The 17,777-nt window shown below is 40.9% G+C and overlaps 1 protein-coding gene across 1 annotated transcript in view; it reads right to left on the minus strand.

The window, feature by feature from the left end:
- Nucleotides 1-207: 207 nt before the first annotated feature.
- RND3 (Rho family GTPase 3) overlaps nt 208-17,777 on the minus strand; it is a 19,113-nt gene continuing 1,543 nt past the window's right edge. Inside the window, exons 3-5 of the mRNA XM_006757372.2 lie at nt 7,127-7,236; nt 3,916-4,050; nt 208-2,242 (exon numbers count right to left, since the gene is read on the minus strand). Coding sequence (XP_006757435.1) covers nt 1,991-2,242; nt 3,916-4,050; nt 7,127-7,236 — 497 coding nt within the window. The 3' untranslated portion in view covers nt 208-1,990. The remainder of the gene's footprint in view (nt 2,243-3,915; nt 4,051-7,126; nt 7,237-17,777) is intronic.

Genomic DNA, 17,777 nt, shown 5'->3' on the forward strand with positions numbered 1-17,777 from the left:
ATTATGCTCCATTTTCTTTTTGTGATTTGAAATCATCATGAAAACTCTTTATAGATGCAGACTTATCTTTTTCCAAGAAACTGCTACTACTGCCCAGAATAAAAACATTCCAAAGCCTACTAGGTTTGGAAACATGAGCCAGATTCTGTAATCATCTCTGTCAAAATTAAACAGCTAAATCAGGAAGTAGACAATAAAAGGCAGATCACATTTAGACAAAGACATGGTTACTTTTTTATTTGAAGGAGAAAAAAAAAGTATGTTTTAATAAATACTGCGGAAACATTGACCAAACAAACATACAAATTGACTTCAACATTTTAAAAAATGCAACAAAGGTTCTGCTTTTTAACAGTTATAACTTATTTTCTTTTTACAATATTTAAATACAGAAAGCACTTGCCAGCTATTTTGTAATACTGCCCAAAGCATAATGCTGCCTCAGTCAAAGCATATTATGTTGGTAGAAACGTCTATATTTCGTGGGAAATGACTGGAATGGTATTTCCTTGCAGAGACAAAACAAAGTGCTTGTAAAACATAGAACGAAGTTTGTAATTGCCGTAATCTCCTCTCCTGCCACAGTTTAATGGGAGCGACAGCTTCAACACTTCAAAAATGAAGCTTTATCATTGGAAAGAAAGCTCGTTTTCAACAAGCGCCAACAGGTCAGATCGGGTTTATACTCTGAAAGAAGCTCTAAAAGAAACTGGTCAAAAATATCTGTAAACTATTTGAACTGCTGATTATTGTAGGTGACAACAGCGATCAAGTACTGAACAAGGGCCTTGGCGGAATCTGGCTAAGTGAGGTTTAGCAGTCACTCTAGAAATGGCTAACATAGTGTCAGGACGGACCGTACATACTTCCCCACGAAGGAGAGTCTAAAGCGTGGACAGGAGGGTCCTTCTGTGATCGTGTTCATTTAAAGGAAGCGAACTAAACCGACCGATCATCAGCTGCTGCCAACTTCAGAGCTTCATCCCCCAAAGAAGAGGCCTTTTGCTTTGTACTTTTGGTAATGATTCCAGACAGCTTCACTCACCAACTGTGCTTTCTGCTACTATTCCTTCATTATTTCTTCCTGTGAAGATAGTACCTACATTTTCCCCCCTTAGATCATTCATCCTATGATGTCAAACCAAGATACCTTTTAATTGACTTTGCATTTTCATTAACAATGGCAAAAAAACAAAAAATAAAAAAATAAAAAAATCACACACCCTCTCGTCTACACAGCGCACAAAAATATTACCTTGAGCAATTTACCACTTTTTAATGACAATCACAATGATGAACAGAACCATCAGACTGAATAAAAATCGACACGTTTTTCTACTTGATCGTCTGCATATCTTGCAAGACTGCAAAAGCCTTTCTTTAGAGCCCTCTCGCTCAGCTATTGTCAGGAAGGCAAGATTTCAAAGCCTCGCCAACTTTTCCTCTGGATATCCCAAGGGTCCTGATACAATTTCCATTTTAATGATGAGCTAGAAGGAAATTAGATCTCATCCTCTAGAAAACTAAATGCTAAGGTCACAGTGCCAGTTCCCCAGTGAGGACGGTATATTAATATATACTTTTTTGTAAAGGAGATTAAAACATTGAAAAATTAAATCAAAGTAGAGATCCATGACTAGATTATAACAAAGAAAACAATAACGCAAGCACCACTCTGAGCGGGATATTTCTTCTTGGAGGTACTCTCATTCCTCCTCATCTACCTCTAGCCCATCCGAATCTCTCTCTTTTTGGCATATTTCTCAAGTCACACTTCAGAACTCTTCAATGGATTCACTTCTCACCATGTGTTCTACATGCCGAACCTAAGGACAGGATTCCAAAAAGATGAGCATCCTCTCAAATGCCCCCTAAGCCTCCAGAATATGTGACTTCGGCTGCGCACTTCATTCAGACTTCACCTTTTTGTTTTGTTGTTGGTGTTTTTTTACACGAAAGTTCCTTGTCCTCATCAATGGTAACGGGAGATTCACATCACAGTGCAACTCTTCGCTTTGTCCTTTCGTAAGTCCGTAGCAACTGCCGAGAGCTCTGGTCTGCTGGGCATGTGTGAAATCCGCTTGGTGGCCCTCTGTGACTTGTTCCGCTTAACGTTTTTATTTGTTTTGTTTACACACGCCAAGGTGGCAACGTGAAAAATGTCTCTGACGCTATTTTCTGACTGTAGTGCTGAGCATTCAATATAAGTGGCTGCTCCGATCTGTTTGGCCATATTTGCCCCCTGAGAAGTAAAAGAAGGGACTGTATTTAGCAATATGTCTTTGGGAAAAGTTATAAGTGTCTTCTAAATAATAACGCATTGCAAAGCATTTCTAATGTTAACTGAATTTTCCAAGTGTTGCTTGGGGAAAAAAAAATGCCAGTTTTTAAATCTGTACTGCCTTCTTTACCATTTCATAAATATTTGCAGTCAAGAACCAGTCCTAAGATGCACAATTTTCATCACTCAATAGATACTGTTTGACATCCTAGAGGTGCAAAAGGCTGTCACTGGGCATCACTAAATGAGGCCCAGAGCATCAGTTAGTATGATTCAAAGAAGTAGGAGAGAAGCTAAGGAGGTGATTCATCTTCACTATCAACTGTAACCAAGAGTAACCAGAATCTCTGGTCTTCCAGGTCACAGCAAAGTATAGAATTACTCAGAGGATCCTACTATTGGAAAAAGGCAGCTGAAGATCATGAATATAAATGATGCATTTTCCACAGGCTCCTAGCAGGGGTGATTCGGCCCCTAGCTTGTTCCAGCACCTCATGGGGCACTCCATTTTCTTGAGTGTATATAACAATCAAGATTAGTGAATAGGCTGTACCAAAAAACAGGGATAAAGAATAGAATACAGAATCAATTTTGAGATGTATGGAATTAAGTCTTAGGGCCAAAATAAATTTATGAAAGAAATAGTACTGTTATGCCATCTCGTTAGTAAACACAAAATATGTAATTTCTAAACATGGGCCATATACCCCAGTGAATTGAACAATAAGGAAGTGTGCATCAAAACAGTTTACTAAATAACAAATTTTTTGTTAATTAGAAATGCAAGACAAAGACTGCAGCATTTAAAATAATGAATACTAAAATATATATATATAGCTCTTTCAACATGAACTCTTTAAAATCTGTAAGCTTTGAGAGAATAAATTTCTAAAACTAAGTCTTCTCTTTTCTAAATGCTTAGAAAAAACACCTGAAAAAGTGATGAATCTGTAAAAGACAGTTTTATTGAGTGTTCTACTTTACTGTCAAAGCCTTTCTCTTTTTGTTGTTTTTTGTTGTGCTGCTGAGTGTAAAATAAGATGAACTCTCTTAAAGAGTACTACCGATGTTGACCCCATTCTCTCTTAAATCCAGTGGGAGCTACAGATATATACAAGGAAGTATATGACCCACTGTTCATATACTCAGTAATCAAAGATGTCATTGCTCTACTAAATGCCAGAACATTCATATTTTAAAAGATTTTTTCCCAAACTTGTCTTATTATGCATATACACACATGAATCCTTTATACAATAAACCACTGAAACAATTTTGGAAAGCTTTTTGGGAGGGTTCAGTGCCAAAGTATCACATTTTCAGCCAAACTTTGCCCCCGATCACTTTGTGGCCTTTGACACTGATCTGAGCTATGGGCTGCCCCCAAGGAGCTTAGATGCTTCCCTGTGAAGGCACAGGCCCCAAAGCACCAGCCCCTTCGTCTGTGTTTACAGATGGTGCCAATCTGGACACATAGTGCTCATTCTGCATCTTAGAAAAGGGTCTTGCTCTTGGACTTGACCACTGGTTGAGCCTTAAGAAAAGTGGCACCTGTTAATTTTATTTATTATGAGTGATGTTCCATTTCTGTCCTTTTTAAAACCCACACTGGTACACGGACAACACATACATACCTGGTCATAGGACACTGGTGTCTGTCTGTGGTTGGAGAGCTCCACCAATGTGCTGACATCGGTCCGGAGATCAGATTTGCAGCCCACCATGAGCATTTTGGTGTTGGGGCAAAACTCCTGGATTTCACCTTTCCACTGTTGAGGGAAAAGACGAAACATTAGCAAAGCGCTGACACCCACAGAATAGAAACAATTTCTCCACTGGCAGACATTGGGAATGGGACTCATAAAGGACATTGAAAAGGAACCTTCACTTCAGATGAAGAAGCAAACTTGTATTTACCTCCTAAGTAATACTAAGTTTTACTACATCCTCAAGTGGATCCACTGGGGAAGACTTACGCATATTATTATTTATTCTCTGTTTTTGTGACTCAGTATCTGTCCCTACTGCAAGAGACTTGTTGGGTGTTGTCAGAAGGTAACTTCAGTAATATCTTAATTATCAGGGTATCTCTGAAAGATAAAAGTGCCTTAAGCATAATTATATATTGTAACAAGTGATTACATCCTTGGACGTGTTGAGCTGACATGTCCCAGCATGACGGCTGGGAATAAGAAGGAACTAACATAAGCACAGGTATGCATTCACTGATCCCATCAAGAAAGATGAAGCAGCCACCATGTGATAGAATCGGTACTGACATTTCAAGAACTGGAGATAAAGTCAATAAACAGAACATTCTGCCTCTAAGAAGTTTCCATTCGAGTGGCCAAATCAACCAAGACCACGGCCTTGCAGAGTCCCACCTTTTGGGCTCTCAGAGAGGCAACTGGTCCTGCGGCCATATGCCCTGGAGTCAGTTTTAAGCTACATAGCTGCTAAATATTTCAATTTAGTGCAATGTTAGGTTAGTTGTTTTGTGACATAACAGGAATTATAATCTACAGAAAAATCTGCCAGGGGATTCCTCCCTTTAAAGAGCAAATGGATATCTTTTCGTGGTTTCACTTCCTCACACTTGAGATAACCATCAGGATGGGAGTCGGGAGTTCAGAGTGTTCACAGGAAAGTTCTGGCTCTTGGGGAAGAGGGATTAGAGGGGCTGAGATCAGGAATCCACGCCTCCAGACTCTCCCCTCCCACAGGCACACATATGTATTTAAGTGCTGTACTACATATTGTGGTGGTTACAAAGATGATTAAGACATAACTGTGCCTCCAAAAGAGGAATTCACAGAAGAGTGTGGATGATGAAGTCATGAATATAATCCTGGATAATAAGGACATCCTGCAGGAGTAGTTTTGAAGACCATCAGAGGAGACATTTCTAGAGCTAGAGGTGTACTGTGGGCAAAGAACTCTACTCCCAAGTACACCAGTGGGTGAAGGGAGCAATGTACTTTCCATAAGAGCCCAATTTATCCTCCGATTCCTCCCTCCCTTTTTCCCCTCCCTTCATTCCTCCTATCCCTTCCAGAATTATTTAGGAACATCTACCATGTGCTGAATGGCACTGGAGTTAAGAACTAGAAGGTGAATTTAAAAAAAAAAAAGAATACAATCTATCCTGCTTTAAGCCACTCTAACCTCTTTGATATTCAAGGACTTAAAGGATTCAATTAATCAAGACAAACCATAACAGGGGTTATCAGGAGCCTTAAACCTCACACGAATGTAAAACATACTCATTAATATCTTTAAGGCCAATGTCACTATTCATTTTGTCTCAGAGGATGAAAGTAAAATAAAACAGGAGCGCGGCTTTTCATTATAAATTATGCATAACCCAATGCTACATCAAGTAAAAACTCCAGTAAATAAGCAATCTCTTTTACCTACAGACAAGCACTAGGCATGCTGTTATGTTGCTCCTCAGCTGTGTAATGACTTTGGCCTCCCTCTGCATGTCTAGCAACTATTTATGAGCACTGAAGACAGGAGAGGTGTATTCATGCCTGAGCCTGACAAACATTAGCATTATTTGTGATACATAGAGAAGTTAAAAAGTAGAAAAGCACATTCATTGAGATAACTGTGTTTGCCATGTTTAGTAAAGAGATGAGTGATGATTCATCTTCAAACTCTAATTTTATATGACACAAAAGATAAACAGTCAAACATGATAAAGAGGTATAAATTAATAAAAACACACAAAATGTTATAATGACACTGCCTTGTTCTCAACCATATCCTCTTGTGTAAGCCTTAGTGCATGGAGAAGAGAGGGCGCTCCACAGAAGCGTGCGATTCTGAAACCCTACAGTGCTCAGGGCCAGGACTGAGAACACAGGCTGATCCATAGTGAAGCACGTGGCTTCGGGAATTGCCCAGAGGCTGAGTACAAGACTGGTGGAGGCCCAGGACAGCTCCTCCCTCCCGCTGGCCTTCTCAGTACCTGGGACCCACCTGCAATAGGTCCCCTTCCTCTTGACCTCCCCCTGGTTCTGTCCAGGGCTTCCTTGGGTCCTTTTACCTCCAGAAACCAGGTATGTTATCATCAGAACATGTTTACAACTACTGTTCTTGTTAGCATCTGACATCTCCCTAATTACAAGTCACCTTGTCTAATGTCTGGAAACACGCCCATGTTCCTCCTATATTAGTTCTATTTCTGTTTCTAATAACTAACATCATTACTGAAACACAGCCTCTTTCTTAAAACAGCTACTATTGCATTCTTTTCACTATCTGAGTTGAGGTCAAACATAAACCTATAAACTAAGACACAATCTATAGGGTAAATAAAGGAAGGAAAGAAGGAAGACATGCTTGACAGTAATCAAATATCATTTCTGCCCAAAGAATAAACTCAGAGGCTCTTAAAGGGGTGTTTTGTTTCTTAAAATGAAATACAATTTTAAGCAAGCTCATCATCAAAACTGGTGACACATATGGAAACCCTAACATAGTGTAAAAGTGTCCTTTATAAGAGTGTTCTAACTCCAAAATACACAGCTGAGTATTAACTAGAGCAGGGGTCCTCAAACTTTTTAAACAGGGGGCCAGTTCACTGTCCCTCAGACCATTGGAGGGCCGGACTATAGTTTAAAAAAAAACTATGAACAAATTCCTATGCACACTGCACATATCTTATTTTGAAGTAAAAAAACAAAATGGGAACAAATAAAATATTTGCATTTGCATGTGGCCCTCAGGCCATAGTTTGAGGACCCCTGAACTAGAGTGTTGGGGCTCCCCAGCCCACTTCATGTTCCTATGTTATAGATGGGCCGATACTGAACCATGTCATCATTCTCCAGCACTTGCCTTTTTTAGGACACTGTCCAGAGTCTCTGGTCTACTGATGTCAAAGCAAATCAGCACCGCATCTGAGTCTGGGTAAGAGAGGGGCCGGACGTTGTCATAATAAGGAGAGCCTGGAAGAGAGAAAGATACACCAGTGTTTAGATGAAAATCTCTTGTCTGTCATGCATTAATCCTGCCCTTTTGAATTAAATCCCTTGAATATCACATGGGGGTGGGGTCCCACTCCCACTTCCTCTAATTTTTGGTAATTAAGGCAAAAACAAAACAAAACACACGAACAAAGGCTGAGTAGTAATATTGCTGCCAGAAGAGGAATGAAGCCTCCCTTGTATCTGATGGGACTCCAAAGGGAAGGGCCGGGATCTAACATCTGCACGGTTCAGAGTGAAGACTGGGCATCAGGGTGAAACACAAAGGCTGTTGGAGCCAGATGGCCCAGAATGCAAACCCACCCACCGCCACCACTGAAGGAGGGGCAGGGTTGCTTTAGGATTCTGCGTCAGATTCTTCATTCATAAATGAGGATACCTACCTGGGATTAAATAGACCCATTTAGCAAGGGCTCAGTAAGTCTTAACTATGGTTATGGTTGTGTTGGTGCTATTAAAAGCTGAGTGGTAGCCAGCACCATAAATGGAGCTACTTCTTGGGAAAGAGACCAAAACTCAAAAGCACTCTGACAATCCGATAAGGGTGAGTCGGGGAGGGAGGAAAGGTAGGTTCAGCTCTTCAAAGGGAACCACAGTCAACCACATTGCATCTGTGCCCCCTACCTCAAAGTTACAAGTTTGGATAAGCCATCAACCTGTGAGCTTGCTTACTTAAACTCACCCCCAAACTCTACACAGTTTCTCTTCCTGTTACAACCAAACCCTGTGATAAATGCCACATTGGATCACGTCACTTTTTTACAGTTCCATCTCTGAGAGTGATATGGAGGCATGATCCAAGGACCTTGGCCGGAGTTAAATCCAGGGCACCCAAAATGTTTAAGTTACCAGCAAATTAATTTAACCACAGAACCCTCTAGCCATTTAGAAAATTTCTCCCTTTCCTTTAGGAATCCCAAGAGATGGGCAATTACACGAGGCCAATTATTATAAAATAGTGTGACTATATAATCAAATGCAGCTTGTCAATGCTTTTTATTTTTTAAATCATTTTCCATATACTGACATTGCACAGGCATAATATGAAAATCATTTTATTAGGAGCTATATATAAATGTGTGTGTGTGTGTGTGTGTGTGTGTGTGTGTAAGTATGTATGTGTATTTGACTTCAGAGTAGAGAGTCAAATCTAAACCACCAAAGCCTTTTTGAAAATCAATTCCCTTTTGACATATCCTTCCGTTTCTAGCAGAAAAACATGACATGCTGTCTCCTGATAAATCAAAACCTTGATAGTCAAAGTCAGGAGGAGAGAAATACTAAAGAAGCTTTTAAAATAGTCTAGCAAAACAAAATGTGAGGCTATTCTTGAGTTCTAGAAGTCATTGCAGTTAAGGTGCACCAGCCTCTGTTCACAGTAGAGTCTAGTTCCTAGCAGTCACTAAGGAACCCAGAGACACTGTGGCCTTTACACTGAGCTGTTTTACAGGTGGACAGTGACAATTCAAACCAGATGTGTCTACCAATCAAGGAAGAAGGAAATGTTCTAGGAATCAGGAAGAAAGTGTATGAATAAGTACAAACAATCGGAGCCAGAATTTTTCATGAGCTGCACCAGCTCCCTACCCACACCTAGAAGCAGGCTGACAACTGAAAGACATTTTCCAAATGCTTAAAGGTTTCAGTTTCTTTCAAAATCAAGTCATTTTAAATAATGAGGTGTATTAGAATGAGGATGACTCTGAACATGATAAGCTGAGCTCCTGCCTTTTCAGCCATTTAAAGAAATCTGAGGTGAAGAGAATAACACACATTAATTCACTAATTTAAACATTACTGAGAGGCATCAGAAAGTAGGTGGTTTATGGCTCTGTGTGGGTATATTTGTTCTGTGAGGTGCTGACTTTCCGAATTGCAACCTTTCTTGTTTGTGTCCAAAGTCTAACTTTGACAGAGCTGCAGCTGTAAACATTAAGGAATTGCTTTCCAAATATGGAGTCAGAAAGTTCTGGGTCACAGAGTGGAAATCCAAATACCAGCCATGAACCCCAGGATTTCCTCTGCTCTTCAGAGGTAGCAGGAGATAAGCAGACTCCAGATGCATAAAAGCAGAGCTTTCCAACACTGGGGACTGTCAGAAACCTAGCCAGGCTTTCAGAGATCCCCTTTCTTGGAAACCACTCACTTCCCAGCCTCAATCTGCCCTGAACTTGGGAGGAGAAGCACATGCAGGTGCCTTATTCCTTCGGAACATGAGGTGAGAGTGCTCACTGCCAATCTCAGACCCACAGCTGCTCTGCACAACAATGGGGGCCATCTTCCAAGTAACTATAAAATTTAGGAAAGACAGCCGGAGAATTACAAAGGTGTTAAAATAGAGTAATGAAAATCGGGACTACCAAGAAAGTGGTTTCATAATTTAGTTCACCACCTAGCTGCAGAGAATACTTCTCCGGCCCGGCCCTGTCTGTGCTGGGCCTCCCTCCCCCACGCATTATCAGCCACAAAGGGGATCTGGTTCTGTGTCCCGCCCTCTGCCCTGTCCCGCCTGGAGACTATGGCTATGGCTTCCTAGAATCAAGCCATGTGCTCTGTGTGCTCAGTGAGTCAGCTCACATAGCTGCAGCTGTAGAAACTGTCCCGACTTAAGATGAAACAGAGCTGTGACTGATACCACATTCTTACGGAGGTTTATTTCTGTTCATGTTTTCATTTGGTTTAATTTTTTGAATGAAAATAAGTATGTATGTGAAGGTTCATGAGAAATAAACCACCTTGCTTTGCAGTGTAGAGATGCAATTTTTAAAAAATAAATTTATTGGGGTAACATGGGTTAATAGGATCATACAGGTTTCAATCATACACTTCTATGATATAAGATCTGTATGTTGCACTTGGTGCCCACCACCCACAAAGAGGCACTTCTTAAAAGCTTTCACAAGACCTGATTAGGAGTGATCCTGTCCTCTCACTTCTGTTAGATCAACAGGAGTGTCCAAAGTGGCAATAAAACTGATCCCCATATTTACTAGTTATAAACATAATTTGTATAACCACTAACTACAAGAGTAATTTTTCATTAAAAATAACAAGACCACAAGACCACATACTCATTATATTTTGGGGTGGGGTAAAATTTTCCTATCCCAAAAGATCTTTCCTATCTTTTGGGATAGGAAAATCTACTGCCTCTACTTTTTCATAGTAAAAAAAAAAATCTAACAATACAGCTAAGCAGAACCTTCAGGGGGAAAGAAAAGAAAGATCCTGTGTAACTTAACAGTGTTTACTCTGCTTAAGCACTTCGGATTCTTCCCTGTTCTCTTCTGTAAAGCCCATGCTACTGCACAAAGGAAAGCAAAGCTGGAGAGTGCACGCTATCATCACAGGCATGTGTGGTACAACTCACAGGCCAAGAAAAAGGGAAGAGGAATTCCAGGAATTCCCTGTGAAGTGAGAACCAATATGGGAGGCAGAAGTGACACCAAAGTAAGGGCTGAAAGTAAGCCCATGAAATGGGAAAAATGCATGCCCTTAACTCCTACATCTCTCCCGAAAAGTCTTAAAACAGTCTGTTAAGCCAAACAGCAACACATTAACTTCTATATATATATATTTTTAAAGATGCAGGTGCAAAGCTTCCAGGGTAACTGTAGAACTAAACACAAGAGTGCTGCACATTTTTCACTATGTAGGAGCATACTGAACTCTAACTGCAGTACACAGCAGGTACTGATGTATGCACCCCAAGAATGTACCTCAGCTAAATGCTTGTCTAGGTACTGAGCTGAGCTTTCTCAAATAAAACTTTCTCAGCACGTGCAATAAGCGTCATGCATATGGAAATCTCAGCTGCAGCATTTCTTATTATGCCAGACGAAACTTAAAACACAGCACTATTCCCAAGTCCTTTCTAATGAACTGATCAGACCATAAAGAGAAAACTTCAGGAAAACTCTGTATTATAAAGAAACAACTGTGCCAATATGCACCTCACCTCAAAAAAAAACAAAAAAAAAAAACAACAAGAAAAAAAATCTCTTTGCTTGGGTGTAGATTAGAATAAGTGCACAGTTATGGTTCTCTGAGTTCCTCAAGTTTGGCAAACATCGGCCAAGTTCTAAAAGGCTTTTGAAACATCAGGTCTACCCATCTTTGTCTTCAAGATCATTAACTTTGCGTGAGAGCAGCATTTCCAGGCCAAGAAGAGTCACAAAGTGCCTCACCCAGAAACTAATTTTGCAGACATACCTGCCTGTTTACATCATCCTTTCACAAAGATAGAACATACCATATATGTACATCATTGAATGTATATGTGAGAAGATTCATGCCCAAAGGCAGGCTTTATGGAACCTTTTGTAAAACCAGTTCAAATGTTGTGAGTCTCTATAACAGGAGTCTGAGAACTGAAAACTCTTTTAGTTGAGTATTTCCTAAATATTTCTTTTATTTGAACCTTAAATTTAAAAACTTTCCATTCTCCCTTAAGAAATTCCTAACAAGAACAATAAAATTAGAAATACTGCATATTTTTTTTTGGCAAAGAAAATAGATTTAACTTTTGGTATTTTCAGTGGCCACCAACAGAATCTCTGTGCCAACAGCAGCAAACACACGAGACTATGATCTGCCCAGCTATCAGCGGATTCCATTGCTTCACGCCACCTAGAGAGTGAAAGCTCCAAATTAGCAACAATCTCAACCATGTGAATCAAGTCTGAGAAGGACTTTTCTGTCTGGCGCAGTAGAGGACTCTGAACTCTTTTCCCCAGTAGTGTGCCCCACCAATGCCATGCCCGCAAATATGCAACAAACATCCCCAAGAAGAGTATTTTGTTTCTTTTACAGGTTCAGATTCACTGGAATTATGAACAGATTTTATGAAAACGTGGATGGGGGTACTTCTGTGTTGCTGTAAAGATGGAATCAATATTTTTTATTTCTTGGGGCAATGCAGATGCATAGATGGAAAGTCAATGAGGTAGAAATAAGGTCGCTATTTTGGGGCTGTAAATAAAGTGGTTGCCCTAAACTCCTGGTCTTACTTAGACTTTTAAAAAGTATTAGAATCCAAACATTCTACTTAAAGTGGAACTTTGGTAAGTCACAGAGCTTTAGGGATAAGGGTAGATATGAACAAAAGTTTTTAATGGCATTATTCTTCAGTAACAGATTAAAGACTGTGTTCCATATAATACTTGATTCCTCAGAGAAGAGCTCCACAGGCGAATTCGCCTTGCCATATCATCAGGCTTACTTTTCAAAACCAATTTACACAACACCTGGTCAAACTTCTGCAAATTCCCAGTTGCATTCGGTGTCAATGGGAATTTGCTTCGGTGTCTCTGAGTTAAGTTGCCAATATATAGTAACTGGGAAGACATTTACAGGGCATCTGAAAATGGCTGAGGTACAACTAATTCATTTAGCACAGCCCACCAGATACCATGAGCTTATTGGAGAAACTATTGATCCCTGGTGTCATATCTACATGCAAAAGAATTGGATTAATAAGGAAATATCTGGTTATTTCAGGTGCTATCAAAATGACCAATATGGATGCCTCACTGAAATGTACAACTTAAGAAACTAGGTTGGAGAAAACTTAGCACTAACTGAGGATCTAGAGACAGATGTAGACTTAGAAAGGGAATTTATACCTTACTTTTTAAAAATCTATAGTATAAGCTGAAATCATTGCACGGTGGACAAATCTCCAAATGTAGTTTATTGCTTATTGAAAATCACCATTCAAACATAAGAGCTCTTTGTTTTGCCTTAATCTACATGTCTTACAGAGTTTCAGGATAAAAGCTTAAGAGTTGAACCTAGTTTTGAAACTCTAAGCTCCTAGGGATCATGACTACCTTATGAACGAACTAGTTTTCTGCAATTTTGCCCTTGGTAGTCACATCACCCATCACTATCTGGCTTCTTTGTAAATGCTTGTTCTCTGTCTTTCTCTAACAAGGTTAAGTTAGACTTCAGCTTTCAGAATCTCGGTTTCCTTGAATCATTAAATAAATGTAAGCTGTTTCCAAGTGGGAGGGATGTTAAAGACTGGGTCAACTTATGGAGGTAAGGAAGGCATTAGATCAGGGGCTTGGGCTGGCCCTGAAGCCTTCAATTCTTTGGATCTTCATGATAGGTGAAACCAGCTTTAGAACCTTAGACTCACCCTCCTATAAACAAGTATTAAAGAACCAAAGATAAGACTCATAGTGCCTTGAGGGCTCAGCTTTGCTCTGCTGTCCCCACCCTGTTCCCACAGCATTCATCAGAGTTCATGCACACACAATGCCCTAAAAAACCTAACAACAACAACAAAACTGCTTACTGGCTTTATACTTCTTTCTATTCTATATGTCTTGCCTTGATGTGTTAATTTACATGGTAAATCACAAAAGAGGGGCCAGTGATCTCTTTTGAAGCTGCTTTTCTGAATTAATTATACACTAATCTCCAACACAGCTGAACATTTCCATTCCTGTTAAGAAATATTTCAATAGAAAGCATGTCACAGAGACTATTCTTTAAACTTATATATAAGCTATAGATATAACAATATAAATGACTTCTATTAGTAAAGAGTTTGTCCTTAAAGTCAGACCATGAATTGAGATTTTTTTCTTCCCTTTTCCTTTAAGTATAAAATTTAAAGACAACTATATTCTCTGCTAATAATGTTAAAAACTAATAAGGAAGTACTAACTTTAGCACATAGGGCCTAAAAGAAGCTTATATCATGACAAGATTCAAAAGAGTATTCATGAGGAAACAGCATCGTTATTGTGGGGGAATTTTAGCAGCTGAACTGAGTATTTTAAAACTAATAATATGCCTGAAATAAAATGTGCATTAACTTGCCTTGGTTAAAAGCTGGCATGAATGACTATTATTCCCTAAATCACATGCGTTGAAATTACACTGCAATCAAATCACTTAGGAAAGATATGGTGATCCTTAAATGACTAAGCTTCTATTATTAGCTCCATGCTACAAATTGCTTCCATGCTTGGCAAATGTGGCAGACTCTGAAGCACATGATAGATAGTAGAACTACTTTGATCTCAACTCATCACCTCAAAATGCTGATACCATGTCCCATGGTTTTGCAGAAACTCATGGAGTAAATTTGAAAATTATTTGGGGCATTTCTGCAACTATTAATAAACATGTTCATCTTCTTAATGAAAAGGGAATACTTCTCATTAAAATCAAGAAATTATGGATCTGTATCCAAAGGCTATCTTTAGCCCCGCTCCCCAACCCCCGCCTACTACCACTTTTTAGAGGATTCATGGTGGCTTTAGTTCAAAGAAGGTTTTGTTTACTTTCAGAGGGGCTGGAGTGGCTTTCAGTAACCATCAGAAATCAACTAGCCAAGTGCCATTGTGGTGACTTTAACTGGTGTGTGCACTGGTGGCGGGAGGGTCTATCAACACTAGGGGTGCCTGACAATGGAAATACACTGTAACCAGGTAGAACAAGGTACTTGGTGCAAGAACCTCATCATAAGTTGAATATGAGCTACACTATATGGGGAGAGTTTCCATCTCCCCACTCCCCACCCCACCTGAATTAAATGATTCTTAAAAAGTGGGGAATGAATTACCTTTTCTCTTGGTGCAAAAAGACCCTACATAGCCTGCTTGCATTTGATGTTCTTTCCTACACCCAAATTGGCAGAACTTTGCCTGTGTATATCATATGACTGCTGGGGGGAAAGGAGACCCCTGTATGAGAAGCCTTCCAAGTATGGAAGCCAGATAAGGCAAGAATTGCTTCTGGTTCCTGAATGTTTACCCCTCTGCTAGGAGGCTAAACACGAGGAGCATGCCATTCAAAGGACAAAGTTGATGCCATCTTTCTCCCTATATACTAGTAAGTGAAGTGAGGAACATCTGATTTTTCCTAAATAAATCTCTAACTTTCACAATGTTTTAGAAAGGAAAAATAAAATTGACACTTAGGACTTTACAGACTTGGTTTAGAACTTATTTCCAAAGTTAAATTGATAGCAATTGGGGAAAAAATAAATGCATCAAGAAGCATAAACCACATGCAATTATTTTTACAACCTGAACTAAACAAATATCTTAGTGGGCAAAGAAAATGTCAAACATTCATCAAAAATTAATCCTGTTTAGAAATTTGCCATGAAAAGCTCGAGGTGCAATGGAAAAATGTTAAGACACTTGAAATGATTAGCTGCTCATGCAGTGGTTCTTGCTAGATGTATTTTGCTCATGAATGACAAACCATTTTTGGTGGAAACAGTCTATTTTAGAATTTAAGCAGTGCTTGGTAACTGTGTTTAATTAACTAATATTTTGCCTCACAAACAACATAATGGAATTCTAACTATGCCTTTTTTCCCGTTTGTATAAACCTCAATTGGAGCAAAGACTTCATTATGGAATAATTTTGCCGTGATATTTTCTTAATCACAGTTTTTCCAAACCTTTATATTTTTGTTAAACATCCATCCGTTTTGTTTCATTAAGTAAAAATACAAGTGATTATCTCCCTACAGACTTCATTTCAGGTGATTATCTTTAATTTGATGAAAGGCAATGTTTATAAAGTTGACGTTCTTTGTGCACAGATAATTCAGTGGTAATAAATGTCAGGAAATCTGATCTCCTTGGAAACTATGCATATTCATTTGTTCATGCAACATATTTTATTGGGTGACTACCGTGTGTGAGACATGATGCTATGTATGCAGAAAGTTTGAATTAAATACTTGAAAATATCTGAAGTGATTGATATTTACTGTACATGTGAAGCATAGCCTCCACATTCTGTTTATTTTCTAACCTTTGAAAAACAATGTGTCATTTTTTTCTGCTAAAAAAAAAAGTCAATTTAGCCCTTTGGGGGCCTAATGGAAATCTCCGTTGGTGGTCCTGTGACTCTTGAAGCCTGAGACAGGGCATGTATAACCCAGCATTCCTTCCTCTGAGCCCACCCTTGCCCCTCCCCTACCTAATTGAGTCTCCTTCCTAAATCCCCAGGAAGCAGTGGCTCTGTCCAGAACCTGGCTGGCTTTGTGGGTGGTGAAAACCCCTGCACTGGAATGCCAGATCCACTGGGACTGAGAGCAGAAGCCAGCCAACATCCTGGGAAACAAAAAGACTTGCTTGTCCGGTGTCCTAAAGCCAAGAAGCAAAGGGCTGGGAGAGATCCTGCACGTTATCTAGCTCTCCATTCTCTTTTTTTCAGACAATGAAATGAGACTCAGGGAGGTAGGGCATTTGTACACAGAAATCGGTGGTAACCAGTAGCTAAGATCTAAGCACAGCTTCGTATCAACGACTGGATCCGACTCAGACTCCACACCTAACTGCCTAAATACTGCTTACCTTGCATTAGGTCCAAGTGTGTGTGTGTGTGTGTGTGTGTGTGTGTGTGTGTGTGTGTGTGTGTGTGTGTGTGTGTGTGTGTGTGTGTGTTGTGGGGGATGGGGGGAGGGGAGCGGATTACTGGTGCTAATTATTGGTTCCAAACCAGCTGTCCTGCCCACCAGGTATCACAAATACCTTGAGATGTCTGGGAATTAGATCCCATTAAGTACTGGGGGCTCTGTAACAAGGCTGATGATAGGAACTACTGAGGTATAAGAAAACACTAGCATTCTAGCAACACCTTCCCTGCAGCTGCGAGACTGTGTGCCATCCCCCATCAAAACACGCTGAGGTCCTGGTTCTGCTGCCCTTGGCAAGGCTCCAGGAAGAGCCTGGCTCTCCAGGGAGAGACAAAATCGGCGCTCCTCACTGCACAACTCAGAGCACTGGGCAGTGACCAGGAGAGGCGCTCGTGCGAGACTTCCCGCGGGTCTTTGTGCCTGGACTGCCTCAGGGGACCCTGCCAGGCCGGTTCCTTCCCGGTGCTCTCCAATCCCCGAGTCCCTCCGGGGCTGCAGCGGTTAAAGGCCAAGGTTGTGGGGAGCTCCCACAGCCCAGAAGCACCTCCAGGAGGCTACTCCCAGCTTGACAGCAAAACCTGCGTGTTGGCACTTGCGCGCTGGTTTCACCCGGGATTGGGCCGGTTTCACCGGCGGCGGCCCAGCTGCTTGCGGAGCTGCACGCGGCAGCGCGGGGGCTCTGACCCAGTCTGCTCGCTGGCTCCTCCTCCTCCAGAGGCAATGTCCTTGGTGAGAACCTCAATCCTTCGCTCCCGGGAGCCGCACACACGAGCGGCGGGTGCCTGGATCCCAGACCCAGATTCCGAGGCGAGGGGATGGGGGATGAAGGGGAGGGTGCCCTTACAGCATTAGACCCAGCCGGAACCCCTAAAAGGTGTGTGCTGGAATCCTGCCCCCAACCACCACTGCGCACCAGGTGGATGGGTGGGCGCGTGGGAAGGCGATAACCCGGTCTTGACCCCCAGATCCTTGAAACGAATTCACCACCACGTCAATAATTCAACTGGACGGGAAGGTCAAAGGCGAATAGTGTGGCCCGCGGCCTCGCAGGCGGGCGGGGGTGAAGCAATAGGGGTCGGGGGAATGGCACGGGCGGGGGGGGGGGCCA

This window comes from Myotis davidii, unplaced genomic scaffold, assembly GCF_000327345.1.
Source record: "Myotis davidii unplaced genomic scaffold, ASM32734v1 scaffold753, whole genome shotgun sequence".
NCBI classification, from domain to species: Eukaryota; Metazoa; Chordata; class Mammalia; order Chiroptera; family Vespertilionidae; genus Myotis; species Myotis davidii.